The following is a 20,645-nucleotide window of genomic DNA, read 5'->3' as shown; positions in this document are numbered from 1 at the left end:
CAGCAAGAGGGAGACGCAGGAAGGTAGAAGATGAGAGCTGGTCAGAGTGGCAGAGACCACTGAGACAGACAATTGGCAGGGAGGGATGGACTTCCAGACAGGCTGACTCCCGGGGAGGGAGAGAGTGTGCCCAAGAGCAGAGGAAGCCACAGGGGAATGACAAAGATGGATAGACTCGTGACAGGAGGAGATAAGCCTGAGGCAGGAGGCACTATAGAGGCAGATAATAAAGAGAGGACTAGGAAAGGGGGGCAGGCGGGGCAATGCAGACCAAGAGGCCGAGCAAACAGTAGCAGGGCAAGATGGACACAGTATGAGGACAAGGGCACCGAGGTCACAGGAGTCCTGAGCTGGCCCCAGTCCCGGGCCCCTACGCAGTGGTCTGCCCATCTGTGGCAGGGGGGTCGCCAGCCTTGTGCAACCATCCCGCCACCAGGCCTCTGCCCCCGAACACAGACTCATCTAGGCAGTGACCCTCAGAAAAGAGACTGGTCAGAGGTCCCGCATCTCTCTTACTCCCCTGAGGTCTTGCCCAAGGTCATAGTGAGACAGCATGTGCAACAGCAGGGCTCGGGGATCCCAGCCCAGAGCTTCCCCCTCACCCTCACCAGAGTCTGACCGCTCCTTGGCTACCCATGGAGGCACCTTCAGTACAGAGAACATACTTGGCCCCCTACCAGAGTGAATGAACCTAAGACGCAACCCCCTTTACTCCCTTCTTCTTGGACAACAAGCCCAAACCCAAGGACGGAGCAGACAGCACCCAGTGAAGAGATGGTCCCTCTCAGGGCTGTGTCTAGGGAAGGCAGGCTCTGGGGAACCCGGAGCAGCCTAACCCCTCAGGGGCAGGGAAGTGGCAGGCACTTGATAGGTGACATCTCAATGAATCCTTACAGCAACCAGTTACAGATGAGAAGACTGAGGCCCCCAAGAGGAAAGTGACTTGCTTAAAGTACCTGAGACAGAACTTGAATCCGAGTCTCTTGGGGCTAGTGCAAGTAGGTGGGCCCTGTGGAGGCCCCCCTGCCAAGGTGGAGACAGCTGCTCCAGGAAGGGGGGCAATCCCAGTCTGCTCGGGGACCCTTCCCAGAGGGAGAGTGGGGCTTGGTTCCAAGACTTGTTCTGGACACCATTCCTCCCAACACCAAACATCTACCCTGTGTCAGAATGGGTGACAGGGCTTGGCTAGACTCTGTCAGGTGTCAGGTATTAATATCTCTCTTCTCTCTTCTCTCTCTCTCCCCTTATTGTTAACACTGTCAGCAGCACCTGACAGCCACTCTGGGAGCTCATATGTCCTCAGAGGCTCCCCACCTGCCCCCAGAGCCTTGCTCTCCCCATACTCCTGAGGGAGGAACAAGACAAAGAATAATTAAGCACCTACTATGTGCCCCTGGTGGTATGAAGCACTTGACATTCATTATCTCATTAAATTGTCCCTTGAGGGCTCTGAGGGTTCACCCCTGGCCTCCCTGCCCACCCTCCCCCCACCTCAAAGCTGGTAGGTGCACATAGGTGCCTGGAAACTGATAGTTTGATTCGCAGCTACAGTGCCCATGGTGGGAGGCAGTGGGGGAGCAGGGGGAAAGTATAGGGTAGGCAGGTGGAAGGTGAGAGGAAGAGGGGAAGGGAGAGCAGGGGGGAGGGGGCAGGGGACAGCAGGCTGCTCACATCAACCTCACTCCACACACACACACACACACACACACTCTGCATGCTGGGCCTGGGCCACAGCCCAGAAGATCGACCCACAGTGCCAGACTCCCCTGAGTCTCAGTTCCTGGAAGGCAGCATTGCAGGGACTATTGATCTGCCTCCCAGCCTCCTCTTCCTGCTGCCTAGAGGCTGCCTCCTCCATGCAGCCCCCTAGCTGATTGGTGTCACTGCCAGGGTGCGAGTCTGGGAGCAGCCTGGGGACAATGAGCGGTGATCCCTCATCTCTTCCTCAGTCTAACACTCTCCCTACTCTTCAGGAGACCTATGGCACCTCCCAAAAACCCACTTGTGCCCTGGCTGGTTTGGCTCAGTGGTTAGAGTGTCGGCCCGCAGACTGAAGGGTCCAGGGTTTGATTCCAGTCAAGGGCACATACCTCGGTTGCAGGCTCCGTTCCTGGCCCTGGTCAGGGCTTGTGCGGGAGGCAACCAATTGATGTGTCTCTCTCACATCGATGTTTCTCTCCCTCTCCCTTCCACTCTCTCTGAAAAGCAATGGAAAAAAATATCCTCAGGTGAGGATTAAAAAACAACAAAAAAATCCACCTGTGCTGGGTGAGGCTGTGTGAGGGAGATGGATGGCTTGGTGGCCACCAGGCGGGACTGATGATTAGGAGTCTAACAGCCCAGCATCCTGAAAGGAATGGGAGGAAGGCTGAACTGTGGGGCCATCCATCAAAGCTGGCAGGCCTTGAAATGCTATACAGCAAGATGGAAGAGAGGCAAGGGGACAGCTGTGAAGTGGGGGACGTGTAGACAAGTTAAGGGCCAAGCAGCCAGGCTCAGCCCAGCACTGGCCTCTTTGGTAACCCTGAGTGAGTCACTGTAACCTTGGGACCTGTTTCTTCATCAGGACTATGGGGTCAAATGTCTCATTCTGCCCAGATAAGTTCCAGCCATAGCAGACCCAATATCAGGCAGAGACAAGAAGAGCCCTGGGGAGGGTGCGAGAGGTTCAGAGATGTTCTTACCTCCCACTGGTGCCCAACTCAGCCAAAGATCTCTGAGGGTATGGATGGAGTAAGGGCACATGGCACAGTATCTGGGCTGGGAGCCTGAAGACCCAAGTTTGAATCAATTTATGACCCTAATTGCTTGCTGACCTTAGCCAAGCCCCTGACTTCCTTGAATGTCCTCCAGCACTACCATTACCACACACATGCCCAGTCTGTCAGACAGAGGAGGGCCATAAGCATAGCCCTTGCCTATCCAAATTTCATTCAAACTGAGGGCAAAGTCACCCATGGGCCCTCCCCACCTTTTGGAGGTGGCAGTTCCTTGGGGAAATCCTGACCAGCACATCTGGGGCAGGAGGTCCTGTCTGGGTGTTGCAGGACCATGCAGGACCCATAGTCTCAGTCTGTCTCAATGACCTCAGTGAGCTTGGTCAAGTCACTTACCTCTCTGGGCCTCAGTCTCCCCATCCCTAAAATCAGACCAGCAAAACAACAAAAACCTTCGTGGGCTCTTCTTCCCCTGTGAGACGAACTGCAAGCTCACTGCACCCTCTCCCTCCCAGTCCCTCTCCAGAAGCCCCGCTTATATCCTCTACTTAGGCTGCTATGGATTTTGTCAACCCCCCATCCTTCTTTATGTTTCACCTCTGGACTCACGCCTCATGGTTCATGGGCCCAGCTCTGGACTCTGCCTCTCCACTGGAAAGTCTCCTCCTCACTCAACAGAGCCAAAAGGATCACCCCCTCTGCAGAGCCATTTGCGTGGCTCCTGACAGAGCTAAGCCAGACGCCCTTGCAGAGCCACCAGTGGCCCCACACGCCTTCCCTGGAGTGTCTGTGTCCCCATCTCACTGAGCTCTCAAGGGTGAGTGCCAGGCTGGACCTGATTCCCAGGGTCAGGGGGAGAGGTGGGCAGCTCAGGGCCTCCAAGGGGGATGGCGCTGAGAGAAAATGAAAGGAAGGAAAGGAGGGAGGAATGAAAAGAACAAGATAAGAAAGGAGGGAGGGAGAGGGACAATTGTCCCGGAGGTCCATTTGGCTCTAACGATCTGAATGAACTCTAGTTCACTCCAGACAGAGCCCCCATGTTCTGGCTGGTGCCCCGTCCCCGGCTCACCTCACCCCTACTCCCCTTTGGGCCTCAGCTCCTGTCACACACACATCAGTACAAAGGCCCAGAGCCAAAGGGGTCCCTGGCCTCTGTCTGCACCCTGACTGGAGGCTAAGAACATGCCTGGTCGTCATAGCGATGCTGCGATGCTGTCATCACTAATTCATCACCCAGCCCTGGGAGGCCAGCGAGGTGTGAGGAGAGCTGGTCAGAGCTGATGAGAGCAGCCACTGGGAGCAGGAGTCTGGGGCTGTAGGCCTGGGGGAGGGTCAGGGATTAGATTCCATTTCTCCATCCAGCTGTGTCCTCCCCTCAGTCTCCCAATTTCCTGGGAGGAAGGAGCAGAGACCTCTCCCCAATCTGTCCTGTGCACCTACTGTGTGTCCAGCTCAGTCCAGTCACAGAGGTGGGGGTCAGTGAAAGCCCCCCACCCCAATGTCTGTGAGCATGTGTCCAAACCCTGCTGCTGTCCCCAGTAGGGCATGGGAATGTCCCTCTAATGTCACAGGAGCTGAGAAAAGGTGGAGGGAAGGTGGAGGAAGTAAGCCTGTATGGTGCCCTCTCCAGGCAGGCATGTGTTAGACATTCTTAAAAAGTAACTTGTTTAATCCTCCCAGAAAACCTACAGGTTTGGAATTATTACTCCATTTTACAGATGCCTGGATGTTCTCTGCCTAAATCTTCCCAGCCAATCCCATCTCCTCCGGGGAGACTTTCAGGATGCCCCACCCCACACCCATTCCCCCTCCTCTGAACTCCCAGTGATGGTGGGTGAGGGTGCTGGTCTCCGGGTCAGGCTGGACTGCTGGCTCCTCCTTCTCCCACCCAAGGTTGTAAAGGGCACACGAAGTGGACCCTCCCGGCCCTGGGACACAGGCTAAAGCTCTCCTTGGTTCTGAACCCTCCCAGCCCTTTCCCAGGAAGTTCAGCTTTTTCCTATTGGAAGTCACCTGTTCCTCAGCCTGGTGGAGAGGCCAGACTCCACACGCGGAGCACCCCTGCCCTGCCCTGCCCTGCCTCCCTTCATCCCCAGAACCTTGAAGCAAGGTACCCATCTGGAGCAGGAGACTGGGGATGAAACTAACAGGCACTCACTCAACAAGCATTTACTAAACACTTTAAGATGAGTGGCTTGTGAATGGAGCTTGAGATACAACAGTGAACAAAATGAAACATTCCTGCCCTTTTGGAGACTTTGGCCCTGTAAAGTCAGCCCCAGGGTTTGCTTTACGCACAATAACCTACTTGATTCTTATGATATTATGAAGGTGGATATTATGTCCACTTTACAGTGAAGAAAACTGAAGATGAGAGTGAAAGGAACCTGCCCAAGGCCTCAAGACTAGTCACCAGTAAAGGCTGGATTCAAGCCCAGATGCTTCTGACCCAGGTCTCATCCTTGTTTGGTTCCTGGTTGGGGCAGGGGGTCACAGACCTAGTGCCTGCCATCAAAGTGTTCCTAACCTAGTTTACCCACCCAGTTCTCCAATCAGCGCCACTGGAATGTGCTCCTTGAGTCTGATCTGAGTCGCTCCTGCTGCGCTTAACTTGGTCTCTCTTTGTTGGGACCTCGGTGGGGCAGAGGATCAGCTTTCCTCTCCTTGCAGACACCTGGGGTGCTTCCATGAGCTCCCAGACCTTTCTCTACCCACCTCACACAGAGCCTCCCCCACAGGAGGGTGTGAGGTGTGTGTTCTAAAAATACCTCAAGCCCTCCCTGCTTGTGCTCTCATTAAGCTGAGTGAGTCACTACCTTAAGTAATTTATTGCTAGTTACATAAATGCTTTAATATTTGGTTCTAGAACTGGGGAACAAAAGTGCCCCCCTTTTTTTCAGGGAACTGCTAATCCACAGAGGAGTTTATGGCCCTTAGTGGGGGAGATAGGGAGGGAAGTGGAGTCATCTTGGACTGCTGCTCCAGTCTGGACCAACATATGGCCATGTCCACCAGGGCCACAGGGTGTGCTTGATCTTAGGGGGCAGGCTGTGGGTGTCCCAACTTTTTGTCACCCACTCTGGATTCATTAGGTCGCCACTCCCAGCTGGCCGAGCCCTCAGGCCTGAGCATCCCTCCCCTCCCTACCTCTGCCCGCCCACAGGAACCAGTCCTGGAAAGGGGAGTAGCTCCCTGGCATCTCTCAGCTTATCCAAGGCAGCCCCACTCTATGTGCTTAGTTTGTCAGCTCAAGGAAAACCCAGCACCTCTCACAGCCTGTGAGAAGTCAGCCCCTACGGGGATTGACTGCAAAGGGCATAGGGGAAGTTGGTGGGGCGGGGGGTGGTGATAAAATATTCCTTTCTTGATTGAAATGGTGGTTATATGACTGTATATACAGGGTGTCCCCCCCAAATTATTAATTCCAATGGGTTAAATCTGAAAAACATCAATTGAGCTATCAGCTGTATACATTTTTGGAGGATACCCTGTATTTACCAAAACTTATTGAATCATATACTTTAAATTGATGATTTTATTGTATGTAAATTATACCTTAATAAAATGGATGCAAAAAACAAATTTAAAAAAAGAAGTCACACCCCCACCTTCTGGGCTCCGACAGCATAACAGCTGTGCAGAATCGGTGGCCGCGCAGAAACTGAGGAGGGGCGGCGCAAAGAACCAGCTGTGGAGGGCACATAGTAGGTGCCATGCAGATGTTTGCTTCACTCAGTTCCAATTAGCAAGAGCTCACTAGGCACCTCCTGGGGCTGCTTACACATCCTTGACCTCGTTAGCTCTCCCCCGCTCTAGTGCAGCCCGGAGAGCTAGCCAAACCGTGCAGCAGGTGCGTTACAAACGCATTTGATCCTCTCAGCAGCCCCAAGGCCGACTCCGTCACCATGCCCCTTTTACAGATGAGGGAACAAAGGTCCCACGGCGAGGAAGTGGAGGAGCTAAGGTGTGAACCGGGAGGCATTCCCCAAGGCTTGTGTTCATAATCACTCACCTCTGCTACTAAATGGTCCGGCTCAGGAAGCTGCGCATGGACCATGTGCCTGAGCCCAGGCCTTGAACAGTGAGGTTTGCACTAGGCTTCGGGCAAGGTACACCCGAGCAAAGAAGGAGGTGAGCATGTGGGAGCTCAGAGGTGGCAAGAGGCAGGGCCAGCTTTGGGAAGGAGGGAATTGGGTCAGGCAGCAAGACTGGAAGAAACACAAAAGAAATTAGGCAGAGTCTGAAAAAATGAGGCAGAGGGGCATCCAGCTACAGCAGCCTGAGCAGCCAGGGCTTCTCACTGCTATTCCTGACTCACTACTCCCCTCCCCCCATGTGTCTCTTCCCAGTTTCTTGGCCCTAATTCCCTACTCACAACCACAGTCACCACTTCACCAAGCACAGGCAAAGGCCTTCATCCCAAAACTTGTCAAAGACTGGTGCCACGTCACAGCGGAGTGCTCCAAGGTTGAGAAGTATGGAAGGGAAACCAAGACCTGAAGAATGATAGATATTAGCCAGGTGAAGGGAAGGGGCATCAAGGAAGGGTGTTCCAGGCAAAGGGAACAGCATATACAACAGCCCAGAGGTGAGAGATGCTGCACAGGTGGGGAACCAAAGGTAGCTGGGCCTGGCTACCTGATGGTCAGTCTCTATGCTGAGTGTAAGTGTACTGCAGGTGTGCACAAACCGTGTGCTAAATCGTGCCTGTATTGCACATCTGGGTGTGTACACCTGGGTTGTGAGCACAGGCACTGCATTTCATTCTGCTTCTGCTGTTTCTACGTCAGTTTTTAGACTCATCCTTGCCTGTTTCTCCGTGTGTACTGATATCTGTGTGTGCTGTTGTCTGCTTCTTTGTGTGTGCATTTCTGTTTGTTGAGGTTTTCTGTTTATGCGTGTTTGTTTCCCCATGCCTGGAGCAGTGTTTGTGGCCAGGACACTTGATCCCTGAGTTCAGGTGAGGGTGTGGAGAGGAGAAGCCTGGGGGCAGGAGGGTGCTAGAGCTGGGATCCAGTTGCACACAATAGCATCTAATGACTGTCAGTACTTAGTGGGGGGAAGGCTGCACTGGAGATGCTAATTAACACTGATACTGAGTCAGCGGCCTGGGGCCTGGCAGAGGCTGAAAGTGGATCCCCACTGACACACAGCACTTGATGACCTGGCTGGGCAGAGGCCTCTAACCACCCAGCACGAGGAGGGGACCTTCTCACAGACTGTCTCCCAGGGAGGCCCAAGGCCCAGGCTTTAGATAGCAGGAAAGATTGAGCTCAGACTCCAGGATGAAGATCTTTAAAAGGAGGACTTTTATTAGACTTGGCAGTGGACAGGTCATAAGTGTTATCAAGAGATGAGGCGAGAGTGACACAGCTCTGGTCTTGGAGGCCATCGTCTGAGGAGGTGACTTCTGGTACCATGAATGATCCCCTGGAGTACGGATGCCACAGGCCCAGTGAGGCAGGGAGGGATGCTCCTGGAGGAGGGGAGCGAGCTGCCACACATCCCTGCACTGGTGGGTGGACACTGGGGAATGAGGGCCACAGCTCAGGTGAGTGAGTTGGGGGTGGGGCCTGTCACTGTGTCTCTCACCTGTCTGTACAACCCGCATGTCCACCAGCCTTCCCACTGGCTCCACTAACCCTTCACTTGCAGTTTCCTAAACCCAAGATCACCATGGCTCAAATGACATTCTCCAGCAGCCCCAGTGTTGTCCAGACAGGGAGCAGGGCAGGATGGCAGGAAGGAGCCCAGGGCAGCAGCAGACAACTAAGGGTATGTGGTACCCTCAGGAAGCCCTGGTGCCCGGGCACCACCAGGACCCAGTGAAGGTGCCAAAGTGGGTGTTTAGAGGCAGGGCCTGGCTTCTGGCTTCTGCTCTGAGACCCACCCAGCTGTGTGACCTTGGGCAACTTGGCACCCTCTCTGGGCTTCAGTTTCCCATCAACCATTTGTCCCTCCAGATTGTCCAGGTATGCACCCTTGTCGCTGTGCTCTGTGCTGCGGAGGCTGACTTCCAGTGATGCTTCATATTCCCTCCATCCCCACTTGCCCTCTGGCCTCCAGCCGGGTTCTGCCAATGGGGGCAGGAGAGCAGAGAGCACTCACACCTGGGGTATTCACACCCTCACCCCTCCTACCTCCTCTGACAGCCCCCCTCTGATCTGGCGCACTCTTCTTGACTCTCTGGCCTCTCAGATGCTAGTCCTAAGTACCTCAACATGCTCAGTTGGTTCCTTTCTCTTTCCCCACCTCCGTAGTAATTGTGTCATCAAACTTCCTTCAATTAAACCATGTGATGTGTCATCCGTTTCCCCTCTACAAAGTAGGGCTAGCTCCTTGAAGGATAGTTGAGCTGATTAAACAAGGTGGTTTTAAAATATAAAGGACACTCTGTAAGCCTTGGTTCTCTCCATCCAGCCCCCAGATACCACCCTGCATGAAGCTGTAAGATAACTGAATTCTCTGGCGTGGGAAGGATGCACTACCAAGCCACCTGCTTCTCTCTTCTCCCACCCAACTCCTGCCCAGTGCCAGCACCAGGAAGCTTCCACCCCTGCTCCACCCAGAGCCAATGTCTGCACCCCCAGCCATGGGCCTCCCACCCTAAGCCCCCACAATTCTGCAAAAGGAAGCTGTCTGTCTGTCCCTGCTGCACCAGCAAGGCGGCTGCAGAGTTAGTTGCCCAGTCCATCACCACCCCCAGTCTCCACCAATGTCCTCACAACCAGCCCCTGCCTCCAGTTCCAAGCCTTGAGGAAGACTCATTTCTCTCCAGTTTCCCATGGAAGGGGTCTCCTTACCTCCAGCTGCACAGTCTAATACCACACATTCCCACTCCCCTTCCAGGGGAGCATTCTGGGCTCAAACCTCGCCATGCTGAGTGGGCTGAGGCATCCCCTTCTCTGGCCCCTCTGTGGCAGCTACAGCTTGAATGGATCTCAGAGAGCTTGCAACCAGCTTTCCTGCTAGGGCGGGAGTCTCAGCTGCAGCTTCCCTCACCAGGCTGCTCAGCTCCCACTCACACCTCCCACCCCATAGACCAGAAGTTCATCCCTCCTTCTCAAGGCAACCCCTTCCCTATGGGACTGCCCTGCCACCTTTGCACTGAGCCAAGCTAGGCCTCCAGGCCTCTCTCACCACCCTGCGCTGTCTCAGTACTAAGAGCCCAAGGAGAGATTATAGGGAAAGCCTCAAATGTCAGGACAGTAGAGACCTAAAAAAGCATCTGATTCAAAGATGAGGAAATTGAGGCTTCTAGAGGAGACCCCTCGCCTGGTTGCACCCTACCACTAGTTCCTCTCCATGGAGTCTCCATGCTCCACAGAATGACAGACTTCACAAGTTCCCAGGAGGAGTCTCACAGCAGGCAGAAGCTCTGGTCTGAACTTCAAAGGCAGCATCTGAGGCCTGGGAGGAGTGGAAATGCCCAGGTACAGGAGGTGGCTTCATGCCAAAGACTTGGATCTCTACTTTGAGCTCCCCACTTGCTCTAGAGCCTGGAGGGAGAGAGGGAGGGAGGGAAAGGGAGGGAGAGGGGAAGGCCAGACACACCCCTCTCTCTGCTCCAAGCCATGCCATCTGGCCCTGGATCCTGCTGTGTGATGTTAGGTTAATCACTACCACTCTCTGGGTTTCAATATTTGCACCTATATAACAAAACGACTAGGCCGGGAGTCCTTGAAACTCTCTAGTGAGGTGCAAGTGTGACCATTAAGAGTTCCCAGGAGAATGGAACCTAGACCTCACAGCCATGCCTAGCATCTCAACCTAATAGCTCCAGATCCCAGCCAACTCAATCTGAGCCTGAACACAAAGACCACCTGATCCTCCTGGGTCCTCACTGACCAGGAGGGTTCCCAGAGTTCCCTGAGGAAATGCTAGCCCTACACATGATAACCCTTCAGCTCAAGTCCACACATATCTTTTATATATATATATATATATATATATATATATATATATATATATATATATATATATATATATTGCTTTCGGAGAGAGGAAGGGAGAGGGAGAGAGAGAGATAGAAACACCAATGATGAGAGAGCCATTGATCAGCTGCCTCCTGCACATCCCCTACTGGGGATCAACCTTGCAACCCGGGCATGTGCCCTGACCAGGAATTGAACCGCGATCTCCTGGATCATATAGGTCGATGCTCAACCACTGAGCCATGCCAGCGGGACAAGTGCCCACACATCTTATCTCTACCTTCAGGCAGGTAAGAGCCAGGAGAGAAAGTGTTGAGTCGCCAGACCTTGAGCCTGGCCTTGCTGGGTCAGCAGAGCAGGTGCATGTGCCCTCACACACGTTCACTCACCCACACCCCCACACTCAAACATGGATGCCCATACACAGAGCTCCCCACCCACCCACAGTTACTAGAACAAATGTACATAACGCTCTACAGACAGGTATACACACAAGCCACATTCCATGTACATAACCATTTACCAATAAACCAGGCATAAAAATAGACACTCACATGTTCACACATATGAATATATCCACACTTTTATACAAACACTGATCCACATGCTCTCACCCTCTTAGACCTACTGGAACAACTGGAAGCTCACATTCAAGCACACACACACACACACTCAGATACAAAGAAACACAAAGAAACCAACTAATCTCACCCCTATCTCAGTATCAAGCAATTCACAATCTAATGGAAACTCAGACCCCAGCTGCAATGTCATTCTAAATCCATGTCCAAATCTAAGCCTGTGAGGCTTAACCCCCCAGTGTGTCCATGCCTGCCGGGTTGGGGTCCAGCCTTTCCTCAGCCTTCCTTCCTCCCTGTACCATTTCAGCAGGGCCCTCCCACCCCTGGCACAGGGGAGTGAAGAACAACAGGCTGTTCTCTCTCCACCCTTCATCTCTGTTCTGCGTCCAGCTTCTTCCCTCCCTCTCTCTGGCCTCTCACGCGCAAGGAATATCCAGGCTGGAATGGATGGTGTGTGACAGCGACTCCTGCTGGAGACATGTGGCCTTACAGCACAGCTCTAGGGCGAGGGAAAGAGGGAGGGGAGAAAGCCGCTGAGAAGCACCGAGGAGGAAGGAGCAACAGGCGGGAGCACCGAGGGTGGAGTTCAGAAGCTTCCGGTTGTCTTGGGTTTCTCCACTCTAGTCCGTTCAGCCCAGGCTGCAAGATCAATCCTCCCAAAGCCCAGCTCTAATCAGGTCCTGCTCCTGCTCAAAATCCTTGGGTAGATCCTAGTGGACCACAGCGAGAAGTCCAAACTCTGAGCCCAGAAGCAGGCCCCTGAGCTGGCTACTCCACCTCTTAGCCTCATATCCCGAGGAGCCCAGCCTCGCCTTTTGTCCCTTGAGCTGGGTCTTAGCCAAGCTGCTCCTCTGTGGACATGTCTAATTATTTATGTCTTGCCTGTCCTTCAAGGCCCAGCCTTTGCCACCTGAAATGACAATCCGTGGAAAGAGCAGGAGCTTTGGGGACAGACAGACCTATGCTCCAGGCCTGGCTCCCTCAGTCACTGGCTGAATGCCTCTGGGCAAGTCATTTTCCCTCTCAGATCCTCTGTTTCTTCATCCAGAAAATAGCTGTGTCTGGTGTTTCTGGTGAGGATTAAATGAGATCATGGACATGAAAACAGTGCTCTGGAAGCTGTAAACTTGTGTGTGAGTTGTGAAGAGTCATAATTGTGCCTTAATCCTTTTATCCCTGCCCCCACCAGCACCCCCAACACATAGAAGACTGAGGGATTCCTAAGAGAAGGGATTGAGGCTGCTTCACCTTTGGGCCTCACATCCCCCAGCACCCACCAGGGCCTGTCCCCAGCCAGCCTCAGCAGCAGGGTGCGGAGTTGAATCCAAGGAAGGGCAGTACTAGGAATACTTACTGCAAATTCAACCAGACTACAACTCCCAGAATGACTCACAGACTCATGGGCGTGGCCACAGGCCTAAACCTTTTCTCACCAAGCCCTGTCCTCCATTGCACTCTCTGGGGATTAGACTCGATGGAAGGGACAGGGCAGTCAAGAGAGGTGGTCACATGTCTCCGAGGCCCCTCAGCCCCTCCTACAGAGCATCCACGCTTCTCACCATTCCCACCACAGCTCCATTCTAGACCTCCTTGTCTCCCACACAGTGACAGCTTCTGGGCTCCCAGCTCTTGCCTCTCCCCCTCTGGGCCCCACCCACTGAATCTTTCTAAAAGTGTAGGTGCGTGTGGGTGGTTCATAATGGCAGCAGCTAACCTTTATAGGCACCTGCTACATGCCTGGCGCTATGCTCTCCATGTCCAGATTCTTCAGTCTTCCTGCCAGGAAAGTATTGTTATTCCCACTCCACTGCTCACATGGGGTTTAGAGAAGTTCAGTAAGTTGCCCAGGGCGACACAGCTACAAAGTAATGGTGCTGAAATTTGAACCCTTGCCTGTCTGCCACTTTCCTATTTTCAAAGCCTCCTCTGAACCCAGGGTAGCCATCCAAAGAGTGAGAGCCCAGAAGCCCCAGGGTCCACATAGCTCAGCACCAACACTGTTGGGAAGTCCTCCCAGATGTCCAACTTAAATCTCTTCTGCTGCACCAAGCCCCAGTTGCCTCTTGTTTTTCCAGGAGGGCAGTGAGAAGGGTGACTTCAGGGACTTCAAAAATTAGGTCACGTCACTGGGGACCTGGCCTTTACCAGGGAGTGGGCAGCTGAACAATGGGAGATAAATGTGTTGAAAACATCTCTGTTACTAAATATATCAACTTCCCGAGAGGATGGGGGTGCTGAAAGGGAGCCCTGTATGCCACAATCTTGTGGCTCAGACAAGCTGGGGTGCTCAGAGCAGCAAAGGCTGCTCCCACTGTCCTGGCATCTGGGGCAGAAGGGGTGGGAGGCCGGCACTAAAGGCGTGAAGCCAAAGTTGCCAAGCCCTAGTCGGCTGATTTGCATTTAACTTTGCATTCATTTGCATGCCACTTTCTGGAAGGGGGCCACATTCTTCAGCCACTGCCTCTCCCCCATTTCCAGGGTCTCTTTTTTTCACTGAACACCCCATTCTCAAGTAAGGAGGAGCCCCTCAGAACTGCTGGGGTCACTAGGAGAGACGGAGAAGTTGTAAATTTAAGGCTGTTGGGAGATACCTTGGCGACAGAAAGTGCTTCCTGTGGTCTAACCTCCATTCTCTCACTCTTCTGCTCATTGCTGCCCAGTCCTTCCTTCACCCTGTACTTCATGCTTAGGTCACTTTGAATTCCCACAGTTCACACAGAAGCAAAGCCATGCTTGTGCTCCCCTTGACCTTTGCACATGGCAACCCTTCTTCCTGGAGTTGACCCTCAGTCCTGCCTGGAGAAGTGACTCTTCCTTCCAAGGCCAGTTCCAAAGCCCCTCCTCTTAAATGCCTGCCCCTGACTCAGGCAGAGGTGGGAAAGGCCATGGCTCCCCTCGGCTGGTCATTGGCTCTGTCCATTTTCCCCTGGGGCTGCCATGTTTGGTTGAGCAGCAACCCAGTGAATAGCTGCTGAATGAACCAGGGAATGAATGAATCCCCATCCCCCTGCCTCTCTGAACCCCTCGATCCCCCTCTCCCTGCAGGAGGGGCAGGGATGGAGGATGCCTCCTCCTTTAACTCCTCCTCCTGTCCTGGGAGACTCCCCCCACTGAAGTCAGGAGATCCCACAGCCTCTCTGTGCTGGTAGGAAGTTCTTCCTGTTGTCTATGCTCACTCCTCACTCCCTTTTCTGGCCATGTCTGCTTCTTTGTCCTTATTTTTGGAGAGGGGTCAGGGACTGCCTCATCTCAGTTTTACCGTCTGTTCATCTCTCGGCCCAGGATGTATTCATACCACTCCTGAGCCATTATGCTTTGGCCTGGCCCTGCTTGGAAGGAAGGAGAATGACCAGGATAAAGCAATGACACCAAGCCAGGCCAAAACCCTGGAGCAGCCAGGCCCTGTAGGTGAGCATAGGGTGGATGTAACCACTGCAAGGGAAGGGCTGCCCAAGAGGGAAGGGATGAGTATCCTGCCCCTAAGGGTATGTAAGTTGGGCTGGATAGATCTGTGAGCGAGTTGCAGAGAGGAGTGAAGCAACTTCTAGAAGGTGGCCCAGAGGCTCTTCATGTTCTCTCCTACTCAGAGGTTGCACTGAGCCTGGGTGCCCAGACCTGTGCTGTGAGCAGAGAAGCACAAGGAGGCGGCTCCTGTCTTTGAGGAACTCCTTGGCTGGCTGTGTATGGAGCTCACACACGGGGGATGTCACAGGGGAAGGCTCAATCTAGGCCGCATTTTTGATCATGCAGCATCAGAGAAAGAGACTTCAGGGTAGGTCACTGAGTCAGAGGGTGAGAGAACCAAGGAGGGCTTCCTAGGAGAGGCTTTTCCTATTCAAAACCCTTTCCCCAGCTCCCTAATCCTACAAGGAAAAGTCCAAGCCCCTTAACCTGGCCCTTGAGACCCTACAGAATCTGGACCCTTCTGCCCTCTCCTCAACACCCTTCATGTTCCTGCCAACCCGAACTCTTTCTGCCTCTTGAACATGCCGCGCTTTCTCACATCCACCCACATTTACATGCTGTTCCCTCTGCTCTTCCCTGCTGGGCACTTCCTATCTGTCCTTCAAGATCCAGCTCAAATGTCTCTTGCTTTGAAACTCTGACTTAATGTGGCCCCCATAGTTCCAGGGCTTCCATCTGCAAGCACTGTTCACACAGCAGGATTCCAAGTTTCCACTTCTGCCTCCCTCGTCAGACTGGCACTCCCTCAGAGGAGGTCTGGGTTGGTGTCCTCTCTGTGTCCCTAGTGACCAGCACAGTCGGCACCAAACAGGCACTGGGGAGTACTGTTGGATAAATGACTGACTGAATGAACCGACGCAGGCAGGAATGGACGCCTGCTGAGAGGGCGGTAGAGGCGAGCAACCTGAGGCGTGCAGGCCGCCCTGACAGCAGCCCAGCTGAGGATGAGACTCCCAGTCCATTAAGACTGAAGGGGGTACTGCCAGGAGTTCTGCCTCCCCCATTTGGCCAGATCCCAGCCAAGCCATCAGTAGCCCCTGGGGACAGGAGGCTGGAGTGGGAAGCAGGAAGAGTGGCAGGAGTTTCTTGGTGGGCAGGGGGAGCTGGGGGGCGGGGAGCCTAATGGCAATTAACCCTCACCGAGCCAACCCAACTCAGGCCACCAAAAGGTCATGTGCGGGGCCTGAAGGAAGAAACTGAGGCTCAGGTCTGATGAAGAGCTTTAGCCCCAGCCTTGCAGCCAGACAAGGATAACAAAGCCACAGCCTCAGTTTCCCTGTCTTGGAAAAGATGGCTCTGTAATCTCTGACCCTCTGCACCCTGGTTAGAAACCCTGTAGGGGTCTCTACTACCTTACCTGCCTGAGGCTCCAGACTTCCAGGAGTTTTCCCTTCCCAACACCCTGACCTCTGTGGTCCTGCCTCTGTACCCCCTCATCCCAGTCCAAGCCTGAGCTACCTCATGCTCCTTTCCCAAGCCCCAGTCTCTCCCTTCAGAAAGCCCCTGGTCTCCTCTGCACCTTAGCCACTCAGACCAGACCTCGCTGATGCCTGCACTGGCTTGGCCTCCACACTGGCCTCCTGGCCCCCATCTCCCTCTCCCAGTTCAGCCCTGAGGCAGCTTTCTAAAACCCAAATTTGATGATGCCCCTCCACTGCACAATACCTTCTTGGACTCCTCAGGTCCCTCAGGATAAAGCCCAAGAGGCCTGGAGTTGAAAGTTCTGCAGGATGTGGTTCTTGCCTACCCTCCAGCCTCTTGCCACAAGTGCCCGATCCCAGCCCAGGGCCTTTGCTTATGCTGTGCCCACTTCACCCCCACCTGTTAGCTTGATCCTGGTCTTCATTGCTTAACTATTCTCAAGCTATTTTACATCTAGGGAGCTTAGAAGGCCCCGGGGGGAGACCCATTCTTGTCTATTTCTTTTCTGCATCTCCCCACAGGGTATAGAATGAACTGTCTTGCACTCATGGAGGTGGTCACATATTCAACCACTCCCACCCCGCCTTGGTGGCCCACAGTGCCCTAGCACGTCCTCAACCACCCAAGAAAGAAAACAGCCATCCACGCACACTCAGATGAACACACACATATAGACACACACATGCACAGCAGCCACACAAACACCAACATACATACTCATGCACACTAGCACCCTGATCACAGACCCACATCAGAACACATGCTAACACAGACACACACACACACAGTAATACTAATATTCACACACTAACAAATATGCCCATATACACAAATGCACATGGAATCAAACAACATGCTCAGTATTGAGCGGCTCTATTTTGTAGACACAGTACATATTAACATGCATGCCAACTTACAAATTCAAACACACACACACACACACACACACACACTGCCTGCATTCAGACATATGCAGATAAACTCTCACCGTCACAGTGGGATGCTCACACGCCCTGCTGCACATCCAACCACCAAAGACCCCAGAACTCTATGGGCCCATTTACATCCACTTGTCCCCTTGCACCTCCACGTGCACACATACACATACCCTCAGGTAGCCTGGCATAGACCTGCACCTCCACTGACTGAAGACAGACTTATCACTTGCCTGCCACCTCAACAGCCCTCAGGCGGTGGAGGGGCACCTCCAAGGAGCCCTCCTCCATTCACCTGCACGTGCATCCTCTGCACGTGGACAAACACGAGGCTGGTGCACAGGGGCCTCATTCCAAGGAATGCTGTAGCTCTGCCTGGGACAGGCGATTTGAGGTAAATTTGTCTAAACTGGCGGCTCTGAATCCCAATCCCAGTCCCATGGAGTGCAGTTGTCCCAGACCCTGTCCTGCTCCAGGGCCACTCATTCATTTTTGTGTCACCCCTCCCCCCCCCCCACGTGCACACACAGGAGCACTAGCAGGCCAGACATTGTCCCTCTCCAAGGTTCTGAATTAATCTCTATCAGCCCCAGAGCTCCTTGGAACCCCCCATCCCACTCTCCACCCACCGCAGACCTCCCCCAAGCCCCTGAAGGAATGATTCCAGTTTATTACCAACCCACCCTAACCACCAGCCCCTTCTGTGGGACCCCAGCCACATCACCCCCTAGGTTGACACCAGGCATCCCCACCCGGTACAGAGCCCCACCCCCCACCCCCATTCTCCAATCCAGCGACCAGGTGCCTGGGAGCCGGATCCATCCTCCTGAGCACGTGGCTCAGCTCCATGCCAAACCCAGCTCCTTGGAGGGACTCAGGACTCTGTCCACAGCACCTCCTGTAGCCACTCACACAGACCCCAACCCCTCCACTGTACTCACGGCTCAGCCGGTCGTGCCGCCGGGTACTGCTGACTCCTGCAGAGGATGGAGTGGCCGCATGCCTGCCCCATCACTCCTCATCGTCTGCCTCCCCAGCCAGACTAAGGTGGCACCTCGCCCTGCCCACCCTGCCCGGAGTTCCAGGCAGGGCACCTGGCCCAGCAGGCACGGGGACCAAGAGCAGCAGCCTGCCCCCGACTCAGCCTGGACTCAACACCCCGATCCAGTTCTGCTGCCCTGGCTGCTCCCGGCTGCTCTCGCCTCTCCTGCTCCTGCTCCTGCCGCCACTGCCTCTGCCGCTAGGCTGGCTGGCTCGGGAGGAGGTTGGAGTTCTGATAATGCAGGGGGGGGAGGGGAGAGGGAGGAGGCACAGAGAGGCCCAGACAGAGAGGGAGAGAGGGAGAGAGGGAGAGAGGGAGAGAGGGAGGGGGAGAGACTCTGGCTGGAAGAGGGCGAGAAATACTCACACACAGAGCGAGAGACTGAGAGGGAAACAGAGAAGAAGGGGAGAGAAACGCCTGGAGAGAGGGATCAGAGCCCCGCAGAGATCAAGATGAAGTACAAAGAGATCAGAGAAGCACAGGAAAACACACACACACAGAACAAAGACAGAAAAGGGGGGGGAATAGAAATGAAAATGGAGAGAGAGGGGGAGGGGGGGCTGATACAGGAACCCAGAGAGAGGCTAGGATGGGATCGGGGGTGAGGGGCAAGTGGATGGGACACAGACCCTCTGCTACCCCCTCACAGAGGCCCTTGGGCAGGACAATACTCCTGCTCCCCCAAGTATGGGTGGGCCAGGCCTCCAGGCAGAACTTCTGTGGGCTCCCTTACTGGGTCTGCATCACATCCTATGTGTATCCCCAGCGTGGAGTTAGGTACAAAGGAGGCTCAGGGGGATTTTGCTGATGGTCTTTGGATTCAGAGCCTTGTCAGAGTCCACCTCTTGGTAGCTCTGCTCATCTGGGAGCTGATGCTGGAGTATGGACTCCTACTAAGTGCTGTGAGAATCCAAACCACAGCACCCCTACGTGCCTTTGCCATCAATAGGCTACAGCCATGGGGGAAGGCCTGCCACACCTCTGCCCTTCCCCCAGAGGGGACTCCTCAGGAGGATAACTTAGCCCAATGGAATGTGGGCAATTTAGACAATGGAGCAGGTAGAAAGTTGTCTCAGCAGAGCTCCTGTTGGACATAGGAGGAAAAGCTCCACACCTTGAGGCAGGAGGTTGGGATTTGAGTCCTGGCTCCATCACTAACACCATTCATTCATTCATTCATTCATTCATTCATTCATTCATTCACAACACCTATGACTGGCCAACCTCATCTAATATGACTCAAACTGTTTCTTGCTTTGAAGAAGCCCCCAGGCAAGGGGAGGGGGAACTTGCAGTGTGATAGAGGGAAGCATGAGGTCTGTTGTGCTCAGAGGGGGCCCCTGACCCAGTCAGAGGTTGGTGAGCATTTCTGGAAGAGAGGATACTTTAAAGGCAAGTAGGGAACCCCAGGAGGAGGGGGTGTATTCCAGGCTTGGGGAACTACATGTAACCCTTACCAGTAACCCTGCCTCACTGGGCTGTGGGGGGAATAACCCCTGCTGCACACAGCAGGCTCCAGACAGAGAAGCCCATGAGACAGTGGAAACCTGACCCCTGCTGAAGGGTATGGGGGTGCACAGTTCTGGTGGGGGGGCAGGCAGAAATGGCCAAGCTCGTGCAGGAGAGCAGTTGACTTATGAAGTGTCTAGAAAGAAAATGTGAGGGAGATTTACTTCCCACCGCGGCCCCAGAAAGTAGACTTTTCTATTTCTGAGAGCTCTGGGCAAACTGTTTTCTCAGCCTGACCCATCCCTGGGACCTCATTGCTCCATGTCTGCTGGCTGGGAAGGCATTCTGCGGTCTCAGAAAGCCAGAGCCCTGGACCACGTCCAGTCTTGGCCCTCACAGCTCCCCTTCACGCCCTGAGGAGCCCGGCGGTAAGAAGCTGAGTCAGAGGAGTTCAAAGGAGGGCTCCTCCTGAGCATGAGTGAGGGGGAGCTTCGAGGCCTCACCTGGCCCTCGGCCCCTTTCTGCCCTACCCCCACTCAGGAAATGATGGTGGAGGCCTTGTCCTTGGAAATGTCCTGGGAATATGCTCAAGCAATTCAGGTGGGAGGATCTCCTCCCCACCCCACTGTCACACCAAACTCCACAGCTGCTCCAGAAGTAAGGTGTCTGCAGGAACGAGGTGCCAGATCCAGGACTTCTTGGTACTCCAGAACGTAGAGCCAGCAGGTGGAAGTTCAAGTCCCAGCTCTGCCATGTGTCCTGGGCAAGTCATTTAACCTCTCTTTAATTTAGTTTTCTCACCTGAAAGATGGGGTCACAACTTCTTGGCTCAAAGAGGTTTGGAGAATGTTTACAAGGTTCCCACTAAGTAGCGGGTTCCTCTCTTCCCTTCCCCTCCCGTGAAGAGGTGGAACTGATGGGGCTGAGGGAGTAACAGCCCCCCGAGGTTGGGTAGGGGCTCCTGTAGGGTAGCGCTGGGAGGGGGAAGGTGCATAAGGGGAGAGAGCCTGAGACTACCCAGGCCCAGGGTTCCTCCTCCACCTGGAGCTGGCCCGCACGTCGGGCGGTGCGGGAACCGACGGCCCGAGCGAACCGGCAAA

The 20,645-nt window shown here is 54.2% G+C and overlaps 1 protein-coding gene across 2 annotated transcripts in view; it reads right to left on the bottom strand.

Annotated features, from left to right (window-relative positions):
• Positions 1–18,302, bottom strand: part of PDE2A (phosphodiesterase 2A) — an 86,574-nt gene extending 68,272 nt beyond the window's left edge. Inside the window, exon 1 of one of the 2 annotated variants that reach the window (XM_081152654.1) lies at positions 17,996–18,302. In XM_081152654.1, coding sequence (XP_081008780.1) covers positions 17,996–18,066 — 71 coding nt within the window. In that variant the 5' untranslated portion in view covers positions 18,067–18,302. The remainder of the gene's footprint in view (positions 1–17,995) is intronic. The other variant, XM_081152656.1, reaches the window with a different exon arrangement.
• Between the last annotated feature and the right edge of the window lie 2,343 nt (positions 18,303–20,645).

The sequence above is a fragment of the Miniopterus schreibersii genome, assembly GCF_964146895.1.
Source record: "Miniopterus schreibersii genome assembly, chromosome: 12".
Classification (NCBI taxonomy): Eukaryota; Metazoa; Chordata; class Mammalia; order Chiroptera; family Miniopteridae; genus Miniopterus; species Miniopterus schreibersii.
Note: the sequence above shows the minus strand (reverse complement) of the source record. Positions and strands in the feature narration are given on the sequence as shown.